The 21,618-nt window shown below is 43.3% G+C and overlaps 2 protein-coding genes across 17 annotated transcripts in view; one reads left to right on the forward strand and one right to left on the reverse strand.

Moving 5' to 3' along the window:
* Positions 1-1,511, forward strand: part of FBXO22 (F-box protein 22) — a 28,904-nt gene extending 27,393 nt beyond the window's left edge. The window contains exon 7 of the mRNA XM_053272938.1: positions 556-1,511. Coding sequence (XP_053128913.1) covers positions 556-982 — 427 coding nt within the window. The 3' untranslated portion in view covers positions 983-1,511. The remainder of the gene's footprint in view (positions 1-555) is intronic.
* A 1,798-nt stretch (positions 1,512-3,309) lies between these two features.
* Positions 3,310-21,618, reverse strand: part of NRG4 (neuregulin 4) — a 121,392-nt gene continuing 103,083 nt past the window's right edge. For all 16 annotated transcript variants that reach the window (XM_053271971.1, XM_053271968.1, XM_053271967.1 and 13 more), the window contains 4 exons: positions 15,313-15,406; positions 8,117-8,266; positions 6,823-6,902; positions 3,310-6,736 (listed from right to left, as the gene is read on the reverse strand). In XM_053271971.1, the coding sequence (XP_053127946.1) occupies positions 6,723-6,736; positions 6,823-6,902; positions 8,117-8,266; positions 15,313-15,406 (338 nt within the window). In that variant the 3' untranslated portion in view covers positions 3,310-6,722. The remainder of the gene's footprint in view (positions 6,737-6,822; positions 6,903-8,116; positions 8,267-15,312; positions 15,407-21,618) is intronic.

Consider the following 21,618-nt stretch of genomic DNA (forward strand, 5'->3'; position numbering starts at 1 on the left):
TGCATGCTCACAAGTTTTCTGATGTCCGCTCATAATCGTGTCCTTGCTGTATCTGAAATTTTAGATCCCGCTCGGGTTGAATTAGGAAGGCCCCACTCTGAATGCAAGTGTGCTGTGCGCACACTGCCTTGATACTGCCGCCCAGAACAAAACTCATTCTGCACAGAGATGGAAAAAATTAGAGGGACCACTGCATGAATCCCTTAATCATTAAATGGTATTAAAAATCCTAACCATGGAGAATTGTCAGAGTAACCTGTTCAGCTCTTAGCTATTTCTATCCTGCGTTTTCTCTCAGAGATCACAAAGTGCTGATCATTATCAGATCAGAAACAAGATATACAGATATACCCATGAAGAGTGGTTAGTGAAGTGTGATCGGGATGTGGGGGGTGGGGTCTATATAGGACATATAGTTGCATTACTTTACAGTAGCTTATATTGCTTTTTAATGCACACATTAGTACGTGTTTCTATTTCTTTTATTTTGTGCTGCATAGTGTCTTGGTGTTGTGTTCTGACACAAACCTTTCCCGACGTTTCTCTCTCTTTCAGTAACACGCAAGCTGCCGAGTCCTGCGGCGTTGTCGGTTTGACTTTCAGCGGACCCCAGATCCAGTGCGCTACTGTTCTGTTAGATCAAGACGTAATTGATGAGAGGACAGCAGAAGCTGCAATGCAGCGCCTCAAGGCCGCAAACATTCCTGAGCACAACAGCCTTGGCTTTATGTTTGCATGTGTTGGCAAGGGATACCAACACTACAAGACCAAGAGGAATCTTGAAGCTGATGCCTTTAGGAAGTTCTTCCCTAACGTCCCCCTCTTTGGCTTTTTTGGACACGGGGAGATCGGATGTGATCGGATTGTGACTGGGAATTTCATCCTCCGAGAATGCAATAATGCAAAGGATGACCTGCTCCATGGCTATACCACAGTAATGACTCTCATCCATCTGGGCCCAGCCAAAGCAAACCAAGTTTAAACCTCTTTTTGTAAATGGATCATCAGGCTTTTTTCGGTTCCAGGAACTTAAAACTGTACGTATGTCCAGAAGTACCTCTTCAGACAAAAGTTGATCATTGTCCGATTGATTTTAGAACTACTAGCTGGCATGAAACTAGGTGAGGAGGAAAGCATTTCTGCACCATATGGGAGATTAAAATTGTGAATATCAAATAATTTTGGTTTCATCCCTGAAGTTGTGGATGGTTCTGGTTAGCATTAAATCCAAATTTGCCAGCACTGGTGTGTACTTGGAAATGAAGTATCAGTATTTCTGCATGTAATCTGTGGACAAATTTGGAGACACTGACCAAGTTAGGTATTGAGCAAACTCTTACACAGCTGTGTTTAAAAGCTGTTGCTCTTGTCTTTTTATTACTTAGCGAGTTCTTCTGTCAAGCTGTAAACTAGTGTCATGTCTGAACTGGATCCTTAAGACATTTGTTTGTGAGGTCAGAAGGTGATGTTTTTGTGGGGCAGCTGACCCAATTAAAATGCAGAATACCTTCCTTGATGCCTGTGGATCTTCTGTATTTAGGAAATAAGTCCGAGTCCAAACTGTTTTATCTTGGTAAAACTTTGTGGACTGGAAAGTGTCCTTTGCTAATTGGCTTCTGTTTAAAAAGCAGTCAAAAGGTGCTACAGGAGTTGGAGAGAGAGCAGCAACCCAAGTTGCCTCGTTTGGTGTCCCTCTGGCCCATTAGGATGAGCTGCTACTGCCCCCAAGTTTGGCCTTGACCCCAGTATCCCTCAGTCTGCTGCTGTCTGAATTGCAACTACCTCTCTGACCATGGGGCCTGGGGTTGGAATATGGCAGCCCTGCCTTACTCTCTCTTCATCATCCTGTACTTCTATATAAAGAAAAGTGCTGAGTACTTTGTTCTAAACATCTTGGCTTGGAAGTAAGTCTTGATTTCAGTGGGATGGAAATAGACCAGACTTCTCACACCTTCAACAGCTACTGTTTCAGGTCACTTGTAGAAAATAGAAGTGTCTAGTGCCTGTGATGAGGATAATGCTGAATGTAACAGCTGGAAGGGCACAAAGGATGCTGAGTGAGGGTAAGTTTGTTCATGATACTTTTATCCCAAACCAAGCATAAACTATGCCAAAAAGATTGTTTATGTCTACAGAGAAAAGCAGAGGGAGGTGGCCTTTGAAGGCAGTTCAGCTGGCCCAGAATGCAGAGGCAAGGGTCTTTTCCTCCTGTGTACCATCTTGCAGCTGAAAAACACTTTAGTCCACAAAGGCTTATGCCAGAATAAACTAGCTAGTCTCTGAAATGCCAAAAGAGTCTTTGCAATGTAGAAAATGCAAAAAACACTGGGGCACTTCTCCTCTGAAGTTCTGGTTAGAGTTTTACTAGGTAGAGATAAAGATTTCGGAAACCCGTTTTATTTCCCCCTGCTTACATAATCGTGTCCTTGCCGTATTTGAAATCTGAACTCCTTTCCTTTCAGGATAGATAAAATGAAGGAATTAGGTTTCCCAAGTTGCTACAAAAATGTATTTGTTGCCTGTTGAAAAGAACTTGACTGTCTCTAGCCTTTGTTTCATGCTATATCTTTAAGGCTGGATAAGTAATAGATCAAGAACTCTTTCTCCCCAAGTATTGGAGAAGAGCAGCCACATTCTTGAGCAGGCCAAGAAATATTGCTGCTCTTTTATATCCTTTTCTTGAATGTGCACATGTGGAGCTAGGGTTGCCCACCACTACTTTTCTGTCCCCTCTCGTAGAACCTCTGAAGTCCCTTAGCACTGACTGGAAGAAACTAAGTGCGGCTTTAGGCAAATGCAGTGGTGAGAATTGCCTGTTGAATTATTTTTCTGCTATGCAGCTATTAACAAGATAGGAGGCTTACTATGGCAGGGACAGAGGAGCTGACAATGCTATTTGGTCCCTCCAGTAGCAGCTTCTTCACCTGAGCAGTTCTGAGCAATGTTCCACAACAGGGACATCAAGCACGACTTTCTCATTAAATAGCCTAAAAGGAAGGAGGAAGCAGGACTGTGGTGAGGCAGGCTTTTTCCAGTTCAGCTGAAACTATAGAGGAGTGTTTCCCCCCAAATCTTGATTATAATTATTGTTTAAAAACAAGCATCTGTTAGCTTCACGCATGCAAGGCTTGTTTGTTTGGTTAAGGAGGAAAATGCAGGTTATTTCTAGAGGTTATGTCATTGCATCTGGTTTTGCATTTGCCAGTTTAAACATTGCATGCCCTAGTCTGACCTTTACGGCTAACTGATAAAATATGAAACAATTTATTTTGAATTCTGAAAACTCTTTAGAGAGGCAATGAATACAGATTTAAAGAGCGAAAGATATAATTTATTCACAGAAATGTTTTGTGACCTGAACTTGGTTTTAACCACTGTATTTCTTGAAGGTCTAATATAGGTCTAAAGATTTCTGATTAGTTCCAACAGAACAGAGGAATAACTACACCATGTCCCTTGTGTACATTAAGAAGGTGCTGAGACTCTTTTACCAGTTCTAGCTTTTGGAAACTCACTGAAGATCAGTTTTATTTTGTTTTCTAGGCCTATCCATCATGTAAAGTTCAATTCAGTACAATCAAGCACCTTTTTAAAGTTTAGGAAAAATAATATACCTGATCTTGCCTTTGAATGCATGAAGACAGGAATTTCTCAATATTACCTAATAGTTTCCTGGTATTTAACAGTATTTTGTCTATTTTAACTACTATTGTTTTAACTAATTGATTTTTAGGGGTGTGCAATTCGGATTTTTGGTGTTTCAATTCGGATCCAAACCAAAACACCCCTGTTCTGTTTTGTATCCGAATATGGCCCATCCGAATCACCCCTGATTCTATTCGGATCCGAATTAATCCGAATCCGAATTGATTTGAATTAAAAACCGGGTCCCAGTGGCAACATAGTGAGGTGGGGTGGTAGTGCCCAATGGGTGGAGGCTACCACCCAAATTTCAGGGGGATTGGGCAAAGGGCTGATTTTTGGTGAATTTCTGAAGTTTTAGTGTCTTTGGGGCAGATCGGGGGCATAACGTGGGATCTGGGTCAAAAGAGTGGGGTGGGGTGGTAGTTCCTAATGGGTGGAGGCTGTCACCCCAATTGCAGAGTGATTGGGCAGAGGGCTGATTTTTGGTGAATTTCTGAAATTTACGCGTCTTTAAGGTTTTCCCCCATTAGGTATAATGGAGGGTGTATCGCTTCACGTCGGGGGAAAGGGGTGGCCTAGAGCGGTGTGGGGTTGGTGGTAGTGCCGGGTAGGGGCAAGGAAGCTACCTGAATTTTTTCAAAGGATTTGGGCAGAGGGCTGATTTTTGGTTAATTGCTGAAGTTTATGCATCTTTAAGGTTTTTCCTCATAAGTTATAATATAATGGAGCTTTCAACAGCCCCATAAGTGCACTTGGGGGGTGCTGGGGTGGCCCAGAGCGAGTGGTGGTGTAGTGCACATAGGGTGCCAACCACACCCATGGGTTTCTAACCCATGGCGTACAGGGTTCTGTTGTTTCTGCGGTATTCTGAGTGTGGATTCTATGATAGCAAATTAGAGTGGATTCATGGTGTCTCATTGAAAATCTCATTTGCTATCATAGAATCCACACTCAGAATCCACACTTTTGACCCAGATCCCACGTTATGCCCCGGATCTGCCCCAAAGACACTAAAACTTCAGAAATTCACCAAAAATCAGCCCTTTGCCCAATCCCTCTGCAATTGGGGTGGTAACCTTCACCCATTAGGCACTACCACCCCACCCCACTATTTTGCCCCTTGGACCCGTAATTTGAGCAGACATCATATCAGACCTTTTTGCATTGAAGTCAATGGGGGGCAAAAAGGCGGGAAATTCAAATATACGTCATTGCTCAAAATGGAGGGGGATCTATTGGCCACAAAATGGAGGGCCGAAACATCCGAATATTTCGGATCCGAAACAGGGGTGATTCGTTTCGGATCCAAAATTATTCGGGGCTCTTCGTGGGTGATTCAGTTCAGATCCGAATCACCCAAAATTCACTGTTTCGGGTACAGATCGTTCTGTACCTGAAACATTTCGCACATCCCTATCAATGATTTTGATTCATCTCAGCATTTTCACATACCTCTTACATTCTGTGTTGGACAACTGCAAAAACATAAGCACCAAACATTTATTATCATATACTTGGTCCTGTAAAATACTAGCAGTATTTGGGAACAGTGTTATGGATTCCTGAAAATTACATGAGAGAGTTGGTTATATTGGGAGATAAAGTTTATTTTTAAAAACATTATATCTCTCCTTTCCACTATTTTTTACCTTCAAGGCAGCTTACAAAAATAAAACAATTACACAATATAAATACCCACAAAAACAAGTAAAACCAAACAGCCTAAAGCACAGAACTAGCAAAAGTGAGCTGTTAAAAACACACACAAGCCAATTAAGAAGCACTCTGTTTTTTCCTAAGAACCCATTTTGAAATATTGATTTAGACTATGTAGTATTTTTCAGGAAAAACACTGACTTTTTCTTCAGCATAACAAGTCCATGTGTTATCACGGGTTTTCATATTCTGCATTTGGATAGCATCCCTAACATTTTTTCATTGTTTCCACCTAAGCAGACTCGCTAATTTTTTTGTAGTGTCTGTGGTTCCACTTATACCCTTTTTGTTCACTCCGGTAGAAAGTATGCCTTATATTTTCCAAAAACAGAATAAGATGAGGGAAATATGTTTTTTCATGGTTTTCCTTTCAACAGGCTCATTAGTAAATCAATGAGTGCACTTAAATCCAAGAGAAGACCATTCTGTTGCATGTATATTTCCTCCCCTTGTTGATTCTAGTGACTGTGTCAATGTGGCTCTCCTTCAGTAGTGCTTTTATAAGCCACTAAAGTGGCAGGAAGCTTGCTAATTGTGGTGGTGTTAGTTTTGCTGCCCAGAACTTTAAGTACTACAACCCTTTTGAATAGCAGATCTTGTTTTAAATATGGACCAGTGGGGCTGGGAGCGTCCCTGTTGTTCTCCACTATTATTTAGGCTAATACTGAAATGTTCCACAGTAATAAAATTATGTAAATAAAATGTTGCCGGGACCAGAAGAATAGAATCAAGAAAGGACCTTTGCCTAATATTAGGTATGCATGCCAAAGACAGTGTGGCGACTCTTCCAAAATACATTCCTTTTATAATTCAAAGCTTTCTTATTTTCATGTACAGAATGTGCATACTGAAAAGTTTCCCATTTTACATTAGCTAAAGAAAATGACAGCGGTATTTTTTTTTTTAAAAAAAGTTAAAATCTGGACATGTATCCCAAAGTGGAGATTCGGATTATAGTATGTGCATCCCTCCCCTCTGACTCCATGATGCTGTTCAGCTGTTCTGGTAACAGGGTTGCAGTGTGGTAGAGATCTCTGTTATCTCATGCTATCAGTGTATTCAAACTTACGTATTCCCCATGTTACAACATTAAATACAAAATCGTTTGAACATCTTAGGAGAACATCACAAAGGAAACATTTACAGTTGCAAACATCAGCTTTTCCTCCTTGGAAGTAAGCAAGCAGCCCACTAAATCTGTTTTATCTTGAAAGATCCTATTGACAATTTTCCTCCAACTGGTACTATTTGTCCTGAATATCTCCTTGGTTCAGTCGTCTTACCATCTTCTCCATCCTGGTTTTAGCTTTTCTAGGCCTGCTCCACTTGCTCCCTTCCCATAGTTTCTTGCTTTGGTCTCTCTATTCGGTTATCTCTGAAAAGAAGTGGACAATTAGTTCCTTTTCATCCAGGCCCTTCTAAACCATCCCCTCCCCATCATTTTGTTTGAAAAGTACTCACTATTGCAACCATTGCTGCTGTTTGCCTCAATCAGGGTGTCACCATGCTCTATTGAAGTGGTCCGTGGGATCTGGCCCTTCCTAAGAGGAAGTGATGATGAAAAAAGATTAAGAGGAGAAAAGACAAGAAGAGAATTGGAGGGGATCCGTGCAGTCATGGGACTCATGTACCCCTCTCTGGGTTTGGTTGCCTCAACCTAACATGCCACAACCACAAGCCTCTGGCTACTCACAACCCAGTTAAACTGTGTGCTTAAATCAAAGTAATTTCTCTGAAACAGATTCAAATTTCAAACATAGACTCAAATTTCTCTGAGGCATAGATTGGGCTGGTGGGACTTATTCCATGCACAGGGCTATGCACTGCACATGTGTCATCTGAATTGTTTGTCATGAGCACATGTGCTTTTGGTCTGTCTTTGTCACACAGGTTCAGCCACGACATTCCAAATCATAATTTATACTTCTGATATGTACTTGGTGCAATGAGCAGTCTGGGCTGGGCGGGTGTGTGTGGTACCCTTAAAGTACCTCTGCATGTCGTGGGTAATTTTTACTGAGGAGGAACTAAATCCATGGCATGCTTTTCTGATACAGCAGGCTCACACAACAGAGCATCTTGCTTGTATCTGTCGCCCAGACAGCCACAGGACTCCATGAATCAAAAGGTTATGCTAATGAGCTTTTTAGTAGCTTTCGGTTTGATACAGTAGCTCCTCACCAGGCAACCAAGTTATTCTGAGTCAGTCTAAGAAACCGGTCAGAAGATCTGTGTGACGGTAAGAGCAGTTTGGTTTTATGGCTGTGTTTTATGGCTTGATGCAAAGAGTTACAGCCTTGACATTTTAAAGAGAAAATGGTTCAGAAATTGTGTGTGTGGGCGCACACACACATGTACATGCCACACACGCGTGCACACGGACACACACTGTTCTATATGCTATCAAATCAGTTCTACTTTAACATTTTCAAAAGGTAGCAGCATGAAGGGTAAGTTGTACCTTCACATATTTAGGTCTCTGTTGCTGAAAACAGATTTAGTTCTCAAGATTTCGTTCTCAAATGACATGGAGTGTCACAACATACTTCATTTATAAACAGGGCTTTTAAGAAGTGTGTGTGTGTGTGTGTGTGTACGTACGTACACACACATATATATTAAAGAACTGCTAACAAAAATTATGTGTTAATCTTGAAAAAGAATATTTGCAAATATTACAGGTATATTATTGGACCATCCATGCAAATTCTAGCCATTAGGAAAGTGTTGGAGACTTTAACCACTGTAGTTTTACCTGCAAAGGAAGAAGAATGCTCCAGCTACCAGAACACTCAGAACAACCACTGAAGCCAGCAAAGCAGCAAACAGTTCACCTCCTGGATGGTTCTTGATGCTGGGGAGAAAAATTTCGGCACAACGAGGCCCTGTATAATTCTCAGTACACCTGTGAAACAAGAGTTTAGAACATAAGAACATACATAGAGCCTTGCTGGGTCAACCCAGGGCCCATCTAGGCAAGCATCCTGTTTCCCTACAGTGGCCCAACAGATGCCGCTGGGGAGCCCGCAGACCGGAGATGAACAACAAATAATACTTATATACCACTTTTCAACAAAAGTTTCTAAAGCAGTTTACATGGAGCAATAATAAATAAGATGGCTCCCTGTCCCCAAAGGGCTCACACTCTAAAAAGAAACATCAGATAAGACACCAGCAACAGTCACTGGAGGTCCTGTGCTGGGGGGTGGATAGGGCCAGTTGCTCTCTCCCTGCTAAATAAAGAGAATCACCACGTTCAAAGGTGCCTCTTTGACCAGTGAGCAGGGTAAGGCAAGCCCTCTCTCCTGCTGTTGCTCCCCTGCAACTGGTACTTGGAGGCATGTAAAAAATGTATAGATCAGGGATTCTCAATGTTGGGTCCCCAGATGTTATTGGACTTCAACTCCCATAATCCTCAGCCCCAGTGGCCTTTGGTTGGGGATTATGGGAGTTGAAGTCCAATAAGATCTCGGGACCCAACATTGAGAATCCCTGGTATAGATATTAAATAAATAAATAAATAAATAAATAAAGCCTGCCTCTAAACCTGGAGATAGCCTACAGCTATCAAGACTAGTAGCCATCGACATAATTTCTCCATGATTTTGTCTAAACTCCTTTTATATTAACAGGTTAATCGTATCTATTTAAGTTAGTTCTCTGGTTTAGGTTTCTTCAACACACTCTAGCACAACCCAGAAAAAGAACCCAAGAAAGGACTATGCAGATAAAAGGGTGAGAGCGCGTCCAGGTCTCCATGGCTCCCATTCAGTTGTATGGGATACTGCAGTTTGCAAAGATGATGTGAGAAGGAGCATTACCAGAACCTCTGGGGGTGGGGGAACTGGGCAGGTTTAGTCCCTGTCTAGCACTGACTCTTAAGTACTACTTTCATATCGGGTCCGACTAGATATGATTGCATTATTTTTTCCCCAGTCCCACCCCCACAACCACACACACACACACACAATACTATAGATAATCTCGTTCCATTTACTCCCCACAAGCTAGTCTTGTGAGGGTACTGACGATTCTGTGAGACTCCTTGCAGAAATGCAGAGTATTGGCAAATGACAATTTCTGGAGTTGCTGGCAGGTAGTCATCACAGGTAAAACTAATTTAAATTATAGCAAAGATGTGTCCCCCCAGTTGTCAGCTGCATAGACAACTGTTTGCGCTGATTCTGCTCTATTATGGGTGGGGGGGCCCCAAGCAGGCAAGTTCAGAATGGCGTAGTCGGGATGTTCTTCAAGTGAGCAAATGTGAATAAAGAACAGATGGTAGTGGGGGAAATCCTGCTGTGATCTCTTTACTAAGTAGGAATTAAACTAATTCAGCTAGGAGGGCAGGGGTTGTGGTTGTTAATACCTGCTGTTTACTGCTACGTGTGTTGCCTACTTAGACCCTCTTCTGTGGAATAAAAATGCTACTGTAAAGAATTCTAAATGATGTGTTTCCTTTGAGTGGACATTTGGGTAGCTGAATTCAAGAGCATTAAGTGTCCTTGCTGAGGGAGGCACCACAATTTCACCTCCTCGTGCTATCTGCATGCAGTTAGCCAAACTAGGAAAGAGAAGAGACGTGTCTTGAGATGTGACTTCTAAAGACGTACAACCTGCTACCCAAATACATATGCAGTTGCTTCTTAAGGGTCTACAGATTGTTGGTTGCTTGGTACTATAACAGAAGTATGATGTTTACCCTCTGCAATGAGATGTGATTGCAAGAGTCCTCTCTCTTTAAATATGGCATGTGAAAATACTGCATGACCACCCATGAAATAAAAAACCAGGTAGAAACACATCTAAAACGGCATTTCTGTCTTAAATACACACTACACATTTGGAGAGAGCTCCCGAAGTGCTTTCAGTAGCACAGGCAATACTTGTGGTTGTCTGCAGGAGGAAGTTTCCCTTTTCTTGTTCTGAGTTTCTCTGCAGGTTCCACAAGCAGATCCTTTTTAGCAGGCGTTGCACGCAAAGGGTACCCCCCACTGCTTTCTTTCTGATTAGCAGTATTAATCAGAATATATATGACTATTTTTAGAATTCTGTGCTAATCAGAGAAATCAGGGGCTTTTCTTAGTTAACGTGGCTTGGATGTAAATTCCAAATCCCAAGCAGGCAAAAATACCAGCTTCCCTATTAACTCAAGGAGCGGAGATCTTTAATACCAATGCAGTATTTCAGCCGTCAAAAAGGTTCTGAAGCTGATCATCTATTGTCTCTTAAAACACATCAAAAAAGTACAACTAGAAGACTAGGCAGTGCTTTCCAAAGGGGGCATCTGATCCCATCACGGCAAGCTATGCCATCCTTCCCAGAACCACCAGCTGGTGGGGCTGATTACCAAAGGCAGAGTAAAATGTAGGTTATCATTATTAATAATGGCTCACAGGTGCAGTGGTGCCAGCATAAGAGAAAAGAAGCAGTTCTTGGTGCTCCTACAGCCCCCTGGGTCTGCTGAAAAGGCACTGCTGAGGGTCGAAGGGACCCCCTCAGCCATTACAGGGGCTGTGTCCTGGGTGGGGCAGGAGAGGGATGGGGAGAGCCTGGAAACTGGGTGGATGACAGCTTCCCCTAGCAGAACTTCACCTGTTGAAGCAGATCTTTCCCGGCTTGTAAAAAAAAAAAAAATCCTCCTCAGTGGTCAGTCAAAAACAAAACAGGAAGCCATATCTCTTCCCACCAGAACCAACCATGACTTGGCATACAGGGGCCAAGATCAGTTTTCAGTGCACTATTGCATTCAAATTAATGGTTAAAAATACGAATGAACGCAATTATCCGTTACTTGTGGCTCTTTCCCCAAACACCCAGCAAGTCCTCTCCTCTCCCTTGAGTGCAGTTGCTTTCAGGCTGCAATCCTAGAGCTCTTCATGGCTCTTGCTGTTCATGGTTCCTGCTGCAGGGTAGTCCTATCTGGGGGGGGGGGCAGCAAAAACATAGGGATGTGCACGGAATCAGTGGGGGCAAAGGTGGGGAAGCATACCTTTAAGGGCAGGGGAGGGTGCCCTTACCCCTCCCGCCATGTTTTCCCCACCAGCGCTCCATTTTAAACGTGCCCACCAGGGTGGCAGTGTGCCGCCCTGTGTCCTCATTGGACAGAAGTGACAGGAAGTACCCGACATGCGTGCGTCAGGCGCTTCCTGTTACTTCTGGCCGAAGAGGACACAGGGCGGCAGTGAGATACGTTAAAGTTTCCTGACGGACACTTTTAAAATGGAGCGCCGGCCGGGCTTGAGAAGCTATTATGCTATCCGGGGGAAAGTCCATGTTACAGCTATGAGGTCTCCTCCACACAAATCCCCACTCCTGCCAAAGAGCTGTGAAATATCCCAAAGCAAACAGGAATTATTTCCTTCATGTGCTTTATAAAAGGGCATGCTTGTTTGTTCAAAAGAATGGTGTGATTGGACTGTGTACACAGATCCGCAGGCCAGAGTTGCCCATCTCTTGCATCATGCGTCTTGGAAATGACCTGATTTGGCATGTCACTGCCCTTAATGTCTTTCTCCTACAGGATCCCTCAGCCTGCAATTAGGCCAGCTTTGCTTAGGCTCTTCTCTCTTGTAGGACTCTTCCAGAGGGGTGGGGTGTGTGTTCTGTTTTCAGTTTGGGGGGGGTTGGGGGCATGATAAATGAGCCGCTGTTACACAAGTGCTGCAGGAGACCTAGATGTCTTCCCTGGAGGAAACGCGCTTGTCCTGGGCTGTCCCATTTTCCTCGTGCTCATGATACAGTGCTGGGGCTGAATCGGCAATAATGCCAAGTATAGTATGAACGGCAAAAATGGAGGGTTTCTGCCGACTGGAAAATCCCATCTTTCTTTCAGCAAAGAGTGCAATTGTATGCAATGGTCTGGGTCATTCAATATGGCTCTCTCCCACTCAGGGCCATAGCGAGTCTGGTGGGCACTGGGACAACATGTGGGTCCCCGGCTGCTGCCCCACTTCTTCAGAGAGGAAAGCAAAGAGCAAGCTGTCGCCCAGCTGGCAGGAAGGGACACAAGCCCACCCATTCAACTGTAGCTACACAACCATATGGAAAATGGAGTGGGGTGCAATTGAAAGCATAAATGTGATGGGTGAGGATGCTAGGCCCTTCTGCAACCAGATGTTTGGGGGCTCACAGTCCCTAATACAACCCCCCCCCCACCGCCAAGCTAGGCTACAGTACTGCAAATGAACTTGGCAAGGGAAAAAGTGGCTGGGGGGGGACGGACTGCAAGGGAGAGGGTAAGAAGTGGGGGGAGGATTCACCACATCCCCTTTGTGCTCTGAATCACAGTCCCATCCTGCTGTTCTACATGTGACTGGCGCAGTCCCATGTTTAAAGTCTGCTATCATATAGTTAAAGTTTTACTAAAACCATAAACCACAATGTCATCATTTGTTACAAAATGGGGGAGGCAGGTGAAATAGAATGCCGGTTCAGACAGATGTTCTACCTGTGTTCTGATCACTGTATAAACATAACATGTTTATGTGAATGACTGTACCTGCATTCATTTTAAAGGCAAATCCATCTACTGCCCCCCTGAAAAGTAGGACACAGTTAGGAAGTGTGCTGCTGTACCTGCGTTCAGCATAACATGTGAATAATTGTACCTGTGTGCACTTGTATGCAGATTGAATACATACTGAACGTGTGAATGGGGCTATTGTCCTACTTAGACAGAAGATTCAGTGAACAATTTAGCTTAAATCTCAAAGCACTCTTCCCTCACCCCCATCCAAATTAATTAAAATGCCATTATTTCAGGCACTTCAAGCAGATCAGACTCAGCAAGACTTAATCAGGGCTGCTCAGTTTCGGCCCTCCTGTAGATGTTGGCCTACAACTCCCATAATCCTTGGCTATTGGCCACTGTGGCTGGAGATTATTGGAGTCGTAGTCCACAAATACCTGGGGGACTTCAAAGGACATGGGAATCCCCAACTCTACCAAATCTCCTTTTAGTGGCCACTCTGATCCTCAGGATTTCCCTTGTTACCAGGTATGGAAAACCTGACTCTTTCATGCTTTCTGGAGAGCCAGCATGGTGTAGTGGTTAGAGTGCTGGACTAGGACCGGGGAGACCCAAGTTCAAATCCACATTCAGCCATGATACTAGCTGAGTGACTCTGGGCCAGTCACTTCTCTCTCAGCCTAACCTACTTCACAGGGTTGTTGTGAAAGAGAAACTTAAGTATGTAGTACACAGCTCTGAGCTCCTTGGAGGAAGAGCAGGATATAAATGTAATTAATAATAATAATAATAATAATTAATAATAATAATAGCAGAAAAAATAGAAAAAATCACCAAATACAAAGATCTACAAATTGAAATTGAAAGGCTGTGGCAGAAAAAGACCAAAAAAATCCCAGTGGTAATTGGCGCCCTGGGTGCAGTTCCAAAAGACCTTGAAGAGCACCTCAACACCATAGGGGCCACAGAAATCACCATCAGCCAATTACAAAAAGCAGCTTTACTGGGAACAGCCTATGTTCTGCAACAATATCTCTAACAATTGACAATAAAATTCAGCCATCCCAGGTCCTTGGGAAGGACTCGATGTCTGGATAAAACAACCCAGTCAATAACACCTGTCTGACTGTGTAAACAAGAGATAATAAATAAATGCTTTCAGCACACCCAGTCATAGTTGCATCATTCATTTGAGGACTACAGGCAAAGGGTTCCTGTCAAACCCCTGCTAATCTGAAGGGGTGGGTTTTGGGTGGCGTCTAGGCTGGACCTGGAATCTTGGCATGAAGATGTCCATTCTAAGTAGGCACTAGATAACTCATCCTTTCTGTTATTCTGCTGAGCAGTGATACACTTTCTTATGTTATTGCTATTCCTATCACTACTGATTATCAAGATAGCGGAGTAGAAACAGAACCTTTTTCATATATAATTAGCCTTCTTGCCCGACTGAGAAGGAATCGAAACATTCTGGAACTGAATACTCCAGTACATGGAGTGACCCTGTCTATGAAGGATCGGATTACCTAAACCCCCTGTGGTGCTGCTGCTGCTACTACCGCTACTGCCACCACTTCTGTGCTGGCAGAATGCAATGCTGCATTGGTGGGGGGAAGTATGTCAGTATAGAGAAATCTTTGCACCAGTGAGTGTACCCCTGGCCGGTGCTAGTGCAAGGGAGAAAACTGGGTGGAACTGGGGATGTGACAGGGCAGAAGCAGGTTGATCATAATCTTGCCCCTGCTGATAGTTTAATGTTATGCTTGCCAAAGAGGTGGAGGAAAGAGCCAGTGTGGTGTAGTGGTGAGACTGGGGGAAACTGGGTTCAAATCCCCACTCAGCCAAGATTCACATGGGGTGACCCTGGGCCAATTACACACTCTCAGCCGAACCTAACTCTAGAGTTGCTGTGAGGATAACGGGGGAAGAATGGTCATACCAGGCAGCCCACCATGATTAATTTTCCTTGCAGGACAAGAGCCACAGCATAAGGCAACTGAACTAATGGAAATGGAATTCCACTGCAAACCCCTATTTGGATTGCCAAGATTGTGACATTGATTTGATCTTATGCTGATGCTTTCAAGGATGTTTTTTTAGGCATGTCTGTGTGAGTTACTGTGTACCACTTTGAATTGTGTATGTAATTTGAATCCTTTGCTTCTTGTCCCATCCTAAGTGGACTGAATCAACTGAACCTCCCTTTGTAATGTATTCTATTTTAGCCCGCACATGTTTATCACAGATAACATCTTTTGTAAGACCACCACTTATAACCACAGATTATTACACTTGTTGCTTATATTTTATCACTTATACTAGCCAAAGTGCAGTCAGCTCATGTTCAAAATAAGAAGAATGTGCTATACATGTTGACAAAATTGTCTGATTTCTGAAACAAGTCTACCTCTTGTTGAGGTAGTCTAGAATATGGCCTATACAAATCAAATGCAAGATGTTATTGTCAACATTCAGCTTACCTGCAAAAAGGGCTGGAAGCAGTAGGTAACGTGTAACAAGTCCCACCATTCAAACAGAAATTGCCATAACTGCTGCCACAGAGTTCTTCATGATCTAAAAGGAAAAGAACCAGGACAGATTTTATTGTCGCCTGTTTTTGCATGAATCAAATGCAATGATATGAAAGAAGCTCTCACGCAAGTGTGTGTGTTCACCTCACTCCCCCTCATTTACACACACACACACACACACACACACACACACACTTTGTTTAATTGTGGCAAAGAAAAGCGGGATTAGCTTTACCCTTTCCACCTGCTAGTGCAGATATCAACCATCACTATTATTCCCCATTATGGCCATCACAGCCTCCAAGATTCTTTGACACACAACTTAAGTAGATAAAAACCTTTTCAGGGTTCAAATAAACAATAAGTGCCTTTTCAGTAAAATCCTTTTCAGGGTTCAAATAACAATAAGTACCCCAAAAAGATATCTAAGTTTTGATATACAGACAACTTAAACAACAAAATACCCCACTTGAATCAAATGTATGCAATATATAATAAAGGTAACGTGTGCCATTGAGTCCTGGCGACCACAGAGCCCTGTGGTTGTCTTTGGTAGAATACAGGAGGGGTTTCCCATTGCCTCCTCCCATACAGTATGAGATGATGCCTTTCAGCATCTTCCTATATCACTGCTGCCTGATATAGGTGTTTCCAGTGAGGATTCGAATCAGCAAACTATGGCTTGCTAATCAAGTCATTTCCCCGCTACGATGCATTGAACCCATATAGTAAAATCCTTCCAAGTATAAACATATAAACACCTTAAAACACACACGCACAGAGAAATACATACTCTTATTATATAAAATATAAAAACGTGGTCTCTAAAAAAAAGTTCAGAAGATATATCTTCTATGGTTTCTCCTTAAATAGATCTCGAGACTCGACAGAAAATCTTGACTGTTTCAGAGAAACATATCCTATAATGCTTTGAGTGTGTCAAAATCCATATGGAAATATTGTTTCATAGAGATATACCCAATCATTATTTACAATACGCTGGACACATTTCATCTGCTGTTTAGCCTTCCTCAGTGGTGTTGATACAGAAATTCTTCAGTACAGTTGTGTATGTCATGTTTTACTCTTTTAGCTCATAATGAAGACATCCTTTCCTCTTGCAGAATTGCACAAGATCCAATACTGTCCCCAGTACTTGTTTTGTACTGGAAAAAGCAGATCAGGAAAGACTGTGCAGTGAGGAGAGCTGGTCTTGCGGTAGCAAGCATGACTTGTCCCCTTAGCTAAGCAGAGTCTGCCCTGGCTGCATATGAATGGGAGACTTGATGTGCGAGCACTGCAAGATATTCCCCTTAAGGGATTGAGCTGCTCTGGGAAGAGCATCTAGGTTCCAAGTTTCTTCCCTGGCAGCATCTCCAAGATAGGGCTGAGAGAGATTCCTGCCTGCAACCTTGGAGAAGCCACTGCTAGTCTGTGTAGACAATCCTGAGCTAGATGGACCAATGGTCTGACTCAGTATATGGCAGCTTCCTATGTTCTATGTGCAACTTCCCTTGGCTTTTCCTGTTTTAAGATCCGTGCAAGGGCATGCACAAAAGAAGACAGGGAATTACTACCCAGATATGTTAAATCCTCTCCTCCCTTTGCAAAAGCCTGGCCAGGGAATCTCATGCAGAACTGGCTCCTGACCTCAGCACTCCATGCCTATATACATGTGAGGGTAGTTGGTTTTATTTCAGTCCAAGCTCATGGACTGAGGATCTCAAGGGCTGTGTTAGCACAAAGTTACGAGAAATGGTGTCCTTGCACAGGTCATTTCAGTGGACCTCAAAGCTATGAAACTGGGCATAAAATTGCAGCCTTCAGGTGTCGTGTGCATATAACAGACTCCAACTGCAAGAAAGGAAGTACCTTTACATCTCCCTTATACTTTCAGATTGGCAAGTCTGTTTATTTTATTTCTTTATTTAAAATAGTTCTATACCGCTCAAAACTTGCGTCTCTGGGCAGTTGACAATTAAAATCATTTAAAAGATTAAAAACATTTAAAACCCAGTATTAAAATTATTTAAAACTATAAATCTAATTAAAAGCCTGGGTGTATAAGTGTGTCTTCAGTGCCTTTTTAAAAGTTGCCAGAGATGGGGAGGCTCTTATTTCAACAGGGAGCACATTCCAAAGTCCAGGGCCTGCAACGGAGAAGGCCCGTTCCCTAGTAGCCACCAGACACGTTGGCGGCAGCCACAGGCGAACCTCTCCAGATGATCTTAGCAGGCGGTGGGGCTCATGGTGAAGAAGACGTTCTCTTTCATACCCAGGGCCTACGCTGTTTAGGGCTTTATACATGTTTTCCTCCAATAGCTGGCCAAAATTTGCTCCATTCGCAGCTCCGAGTGTTGCTGACATGTTCCTGTTAGACCCTCAGGGGCGTAGCTATAATTGAGCAAAAGGGATCAAAGAACATGGGCCCCCAGCTCCTGAGGGCCCTCCAGCTCCACCCCTCCCTATTTTCTTCATCATCTCCCTCACTCTGGGGGGCTGCCAGAGAGAGGGATGAATACGGGCCACCTTTCCCCTAGCTACGCCCCTGCCTCAGTGAGCATGACTTTTAAAATAGATCCCCGAAGGTGAAAGATGATGGTCTTGGAATCAGATAAACAGAGGGAAAGGTACAATATCCTGGTTAATGCTGAATTAATACAGCAAAATACCTACTGCTAAAACTCCAGCTTTGTTCTCTAAAAGCCATCGGAAATGGCTGATCTGAATCAAGCTTTGCCAGACACTCAAAGGGGTGGAGAAGGTCATTCCTGGTGGGCCCACCTTTCTTCCTGCCATGTCTGTCATTTTGACCAGCACACATGTCACTGCAAGGAGGATATTCCCAGAGAGTGCAGTCTGATAGAGAGGAGGGGCTGTTTGTGGTAATATATTAAATATACCGATTTTAAAATTCCCTATTAATTTGGGAACTTGTATTGAGGGTAAGCCTCTGTCAGGGCTGGTGAAAGCATCCCCCCCTCCTAATGAAGGAGAAGCCACCTAAAGGAGTAGTGGGGAAATGACTTGACTAGCAAGCCAGAAGTTGCCGGTTCAAATCCCCGCTGGTATGACGACATCGATTCAATGGCACACTTTACCTTTACCTAGTGAAGGAGAAATGCCTTGAAAATAAAGGGCAACCATTACACTTGAATGGTCTAACTCCTATCTCTGAGGTAGAAAGGGGAACAGGCTGGGTCGCATAGGCCTCGTCTCCTTAGCCATCAATGTTTCTATCTGACAGCGGCCTCCTCCATTTCACTTCAGAATCGCTAGTCCTCAATGCTCCCTCAATGCTTGGCGCTTACTTCCTTATAGCTCATAAGCAGGGAGAACTGTTGAGTTCCTTGCAAGGGGCAGAGGTCCCAGGACCTTTAACAGTTGCGGCACATTCAACAGGCACAGCCATAAAAGGGTACAAGTGGTACCTGTTGATATTCCGCCTGTGCTTTAGCTGCTTGACAGCCAGAAGTTCAATGGGGGCAGTTTCCATTTTCAAATGCTGGGGGAGTGGAAGGGGGTGGGGAATGCACAAGTCAAGTTTCTGCCTATCATTAAATGGTTGGACACACAGCACCAGGCTTATAGTTGAAGCATAAGCAACAGAAAACCAGAGAAGGGATGGCTACCATAGGGATGAATATGCTACCGCATGAGAAGAATTGTGCTAGTCTTCTGTTTGAAATCTAGAAGTATTATTTTGACTTGCTTTCTCACGGAGACCGAGTCATATGGACTAGGCACCTGGCATGAAATACTGACAGTAGAGGAGCTACATTTTGTTCTTCACTGTAAATCTTCAGAAGCAGACTGGCATACCTCTGTTTTGCTCTAAATTAAGGTACAATTGCAAATAGTTATTAAATGGTATTTTAAATGTGCATGTCTCCATCCCTACGGTAGACATTCCTTGTACTAATTAGGAATATAGGAACCTAGGAAGCTGCCTTATACCGAGTCCATTGGTCCATCTAGCACAGTATTGTGTACACTGATTGGCAGAAGCTTCTCCAAGGCTGCAGGCAGGAGTCTCTCTCAGCCCTATCTGGAGATGCCAGGACGTGGAACCTCTTGCATGCAGTTGCTCCCCCTCCCAGAGTGGCCCCATCCCCTGAGGGAAATATCTTATTGTGCTCACACTTCTAGTCTCCCATTCAAATGCAAACCAGGGCAGACACTGCTTAGCAAAAGGGACAATTCATGCTTGCTACCACAAGACCAGCTCTCCTCCCATCAGAGGATCATGGTTATGATCAAATTCTGACTAAAATATTCTCTTTTAAAACCAATTGTGTAGGGCAGTACAACATATCTGTACATCTCTGTAACTGGACATCAGGTCTCATGCCCCCATGGCGTGAACATCATAGGCCATTTAATTTCCTCAGTTTTTGGAGCTCAGTAGGAGCTACCACACATGTGAGCCAAATTCCTATGATCCAAGGGTTGTGTTGTTGTTGTTTGCTTTTAATTGATTTAATGAATTAAAAATTCATTTAATTTTGAATTTTTGCTTTTAATTGAATTTGCTTTTAATCGCATTTAATTGTCTTCAACCCATATCCTTTCTCATCATTTAATAAAGAAAGATTCGCATAGCCCATCTCCCCACTGAGAGACCAACACATGCCTAGGCAAAGCAAGAAGGTAGAGTGGGACTCAGGAACCCATTTGAGGCCTTTTGGAACCCATAAGTGCTGGCTTCCAAAAGGCCTGGAATATCCCTCCCTACAGTGAATGTAATGGAAAGAAAAAGAAAGGCTTTCCTTCATCCTGAGGGTATTCTCCCCATTAAAATCACAGCACTTGTGATACAGACATGATTAAAGACTATTTCTTACAGATTTATAATGGGTTGGCCAAATGATCAGATTCTCTTAGCCCTACATTGGTTTTTATTTTTGCAAAACAGAAGGAAAAGATCCCTTTTAGAAGTGTACACACTGACCAAGTATTTCCATTAAAACAAAATCCGCTTATGGCATCACACACTTGAAAGCTATGTGCTATCTTACACATTAGGTGTTATAGTTACTGCTATTTCAAGCAGCAACTGAAAATGGGGCAGCAGGATATCTTTATATGGAACCATCGGAGCCGCAGGGGGAATATACCACTTTTCAAACGACTGGAACGTTATGGCAAGTTCTCATGTACAGAAAAACAAAATGCAGCTTGGGTCTAGATTATTTCCTGTGTGTAAAAATTAGGCTTCAGAAGCAACTTGCACTAAGAGGGCGGAGAATAGCTCAGCACTCTCTGCAGTGATAAGTTGTTTTTATAGAATCATAACCAGATCTGCTTGTTCATCCGGTACTGTTCTTTGCTGACAAAATAAACTCATCCAACCTGAATTTCTATTTCTATTTTTATTCTGATTCTGTGAAGTTTGTTGGAGAAGTTTGCATCTGATTGAGAGAGACAAGGCTACGGCTTTTATGATAAGTGAAGTGCAGGATGTGACTAGAATGCAAATGTTATGCTGAGATGCTAGGCTATGTTCAGACGACTGTAATCAATACAGGCAAAATTAAGAGCATAATAGAGAGAAATCCTGTAATCAATATAAATCTACAACCAGACAGCGATATATTGTCATTTAAAGGCTGCTGGAGTGATTGAATGATGTACTGTGATGCTGCAGAAGGCTCACAAATTGTGTGGATGGCAAGGGAAGGTCAGTAATGCCGTGCTGGATTTCATGAAGTTACAGTGAGGGAAGCAGGAGGTCAGCTTCCGTGGGGGAAATTCCTAAGCTGGGCTTGAGGACCAGAGTGTTGTGGACCCTAGAAGACAAGAAAGCTTTGGGGGATAAGCGCTGGGGAACCAAGGGGGCAGTGGGGTCAAGGAAACAAGTGGTGGACAGCGGGAGGAACTCACATATGGAATTAGAGCGTCTATACTGCATGGAGACTGTATAGTGCATGGAGGCTGGGGAGACAAGAAGCAAGGGATTAAGGGCTCGAGAGCAAGGAGGCCAAATAGAAGGGGGGGGCTCACAGGGTCTAAAATCAGGTGGGATTACATAAATAGGAAGGCATACAGAACAGCAAGAGGAGGGGGCCATCGCTCAGGGGTAGAGCAACTACTTTGCATGCAGAAAGTCTCCTGTTCGATCCCTGGCATCTCCTGGTAAGGCTGGGAAAGACTCCTGACTGATACCTAGGAGAGCTGCTGCCAGTCAGTGTAGATAATGCTCAGAGGCATATCTAGGGAAAATAGGGCCTAGGGCAAGCACTGAAATTGCGCCCC

This window comes from Hemicordylus capensis, chromosome 10, assembly GCF_027244095.1.
Source record: "Hemicordylus capensis ecotype Gifberg chromosome 10, rHemCap1.1.pri, whole genome shotgun sequence".
NCBI classification, from domain to species: Eukaryota; Metazoa; Chordata; class Lepidosauria; order Squamata; family Cordylidae; genus Hemicordylus; species Hemicordylus capensis.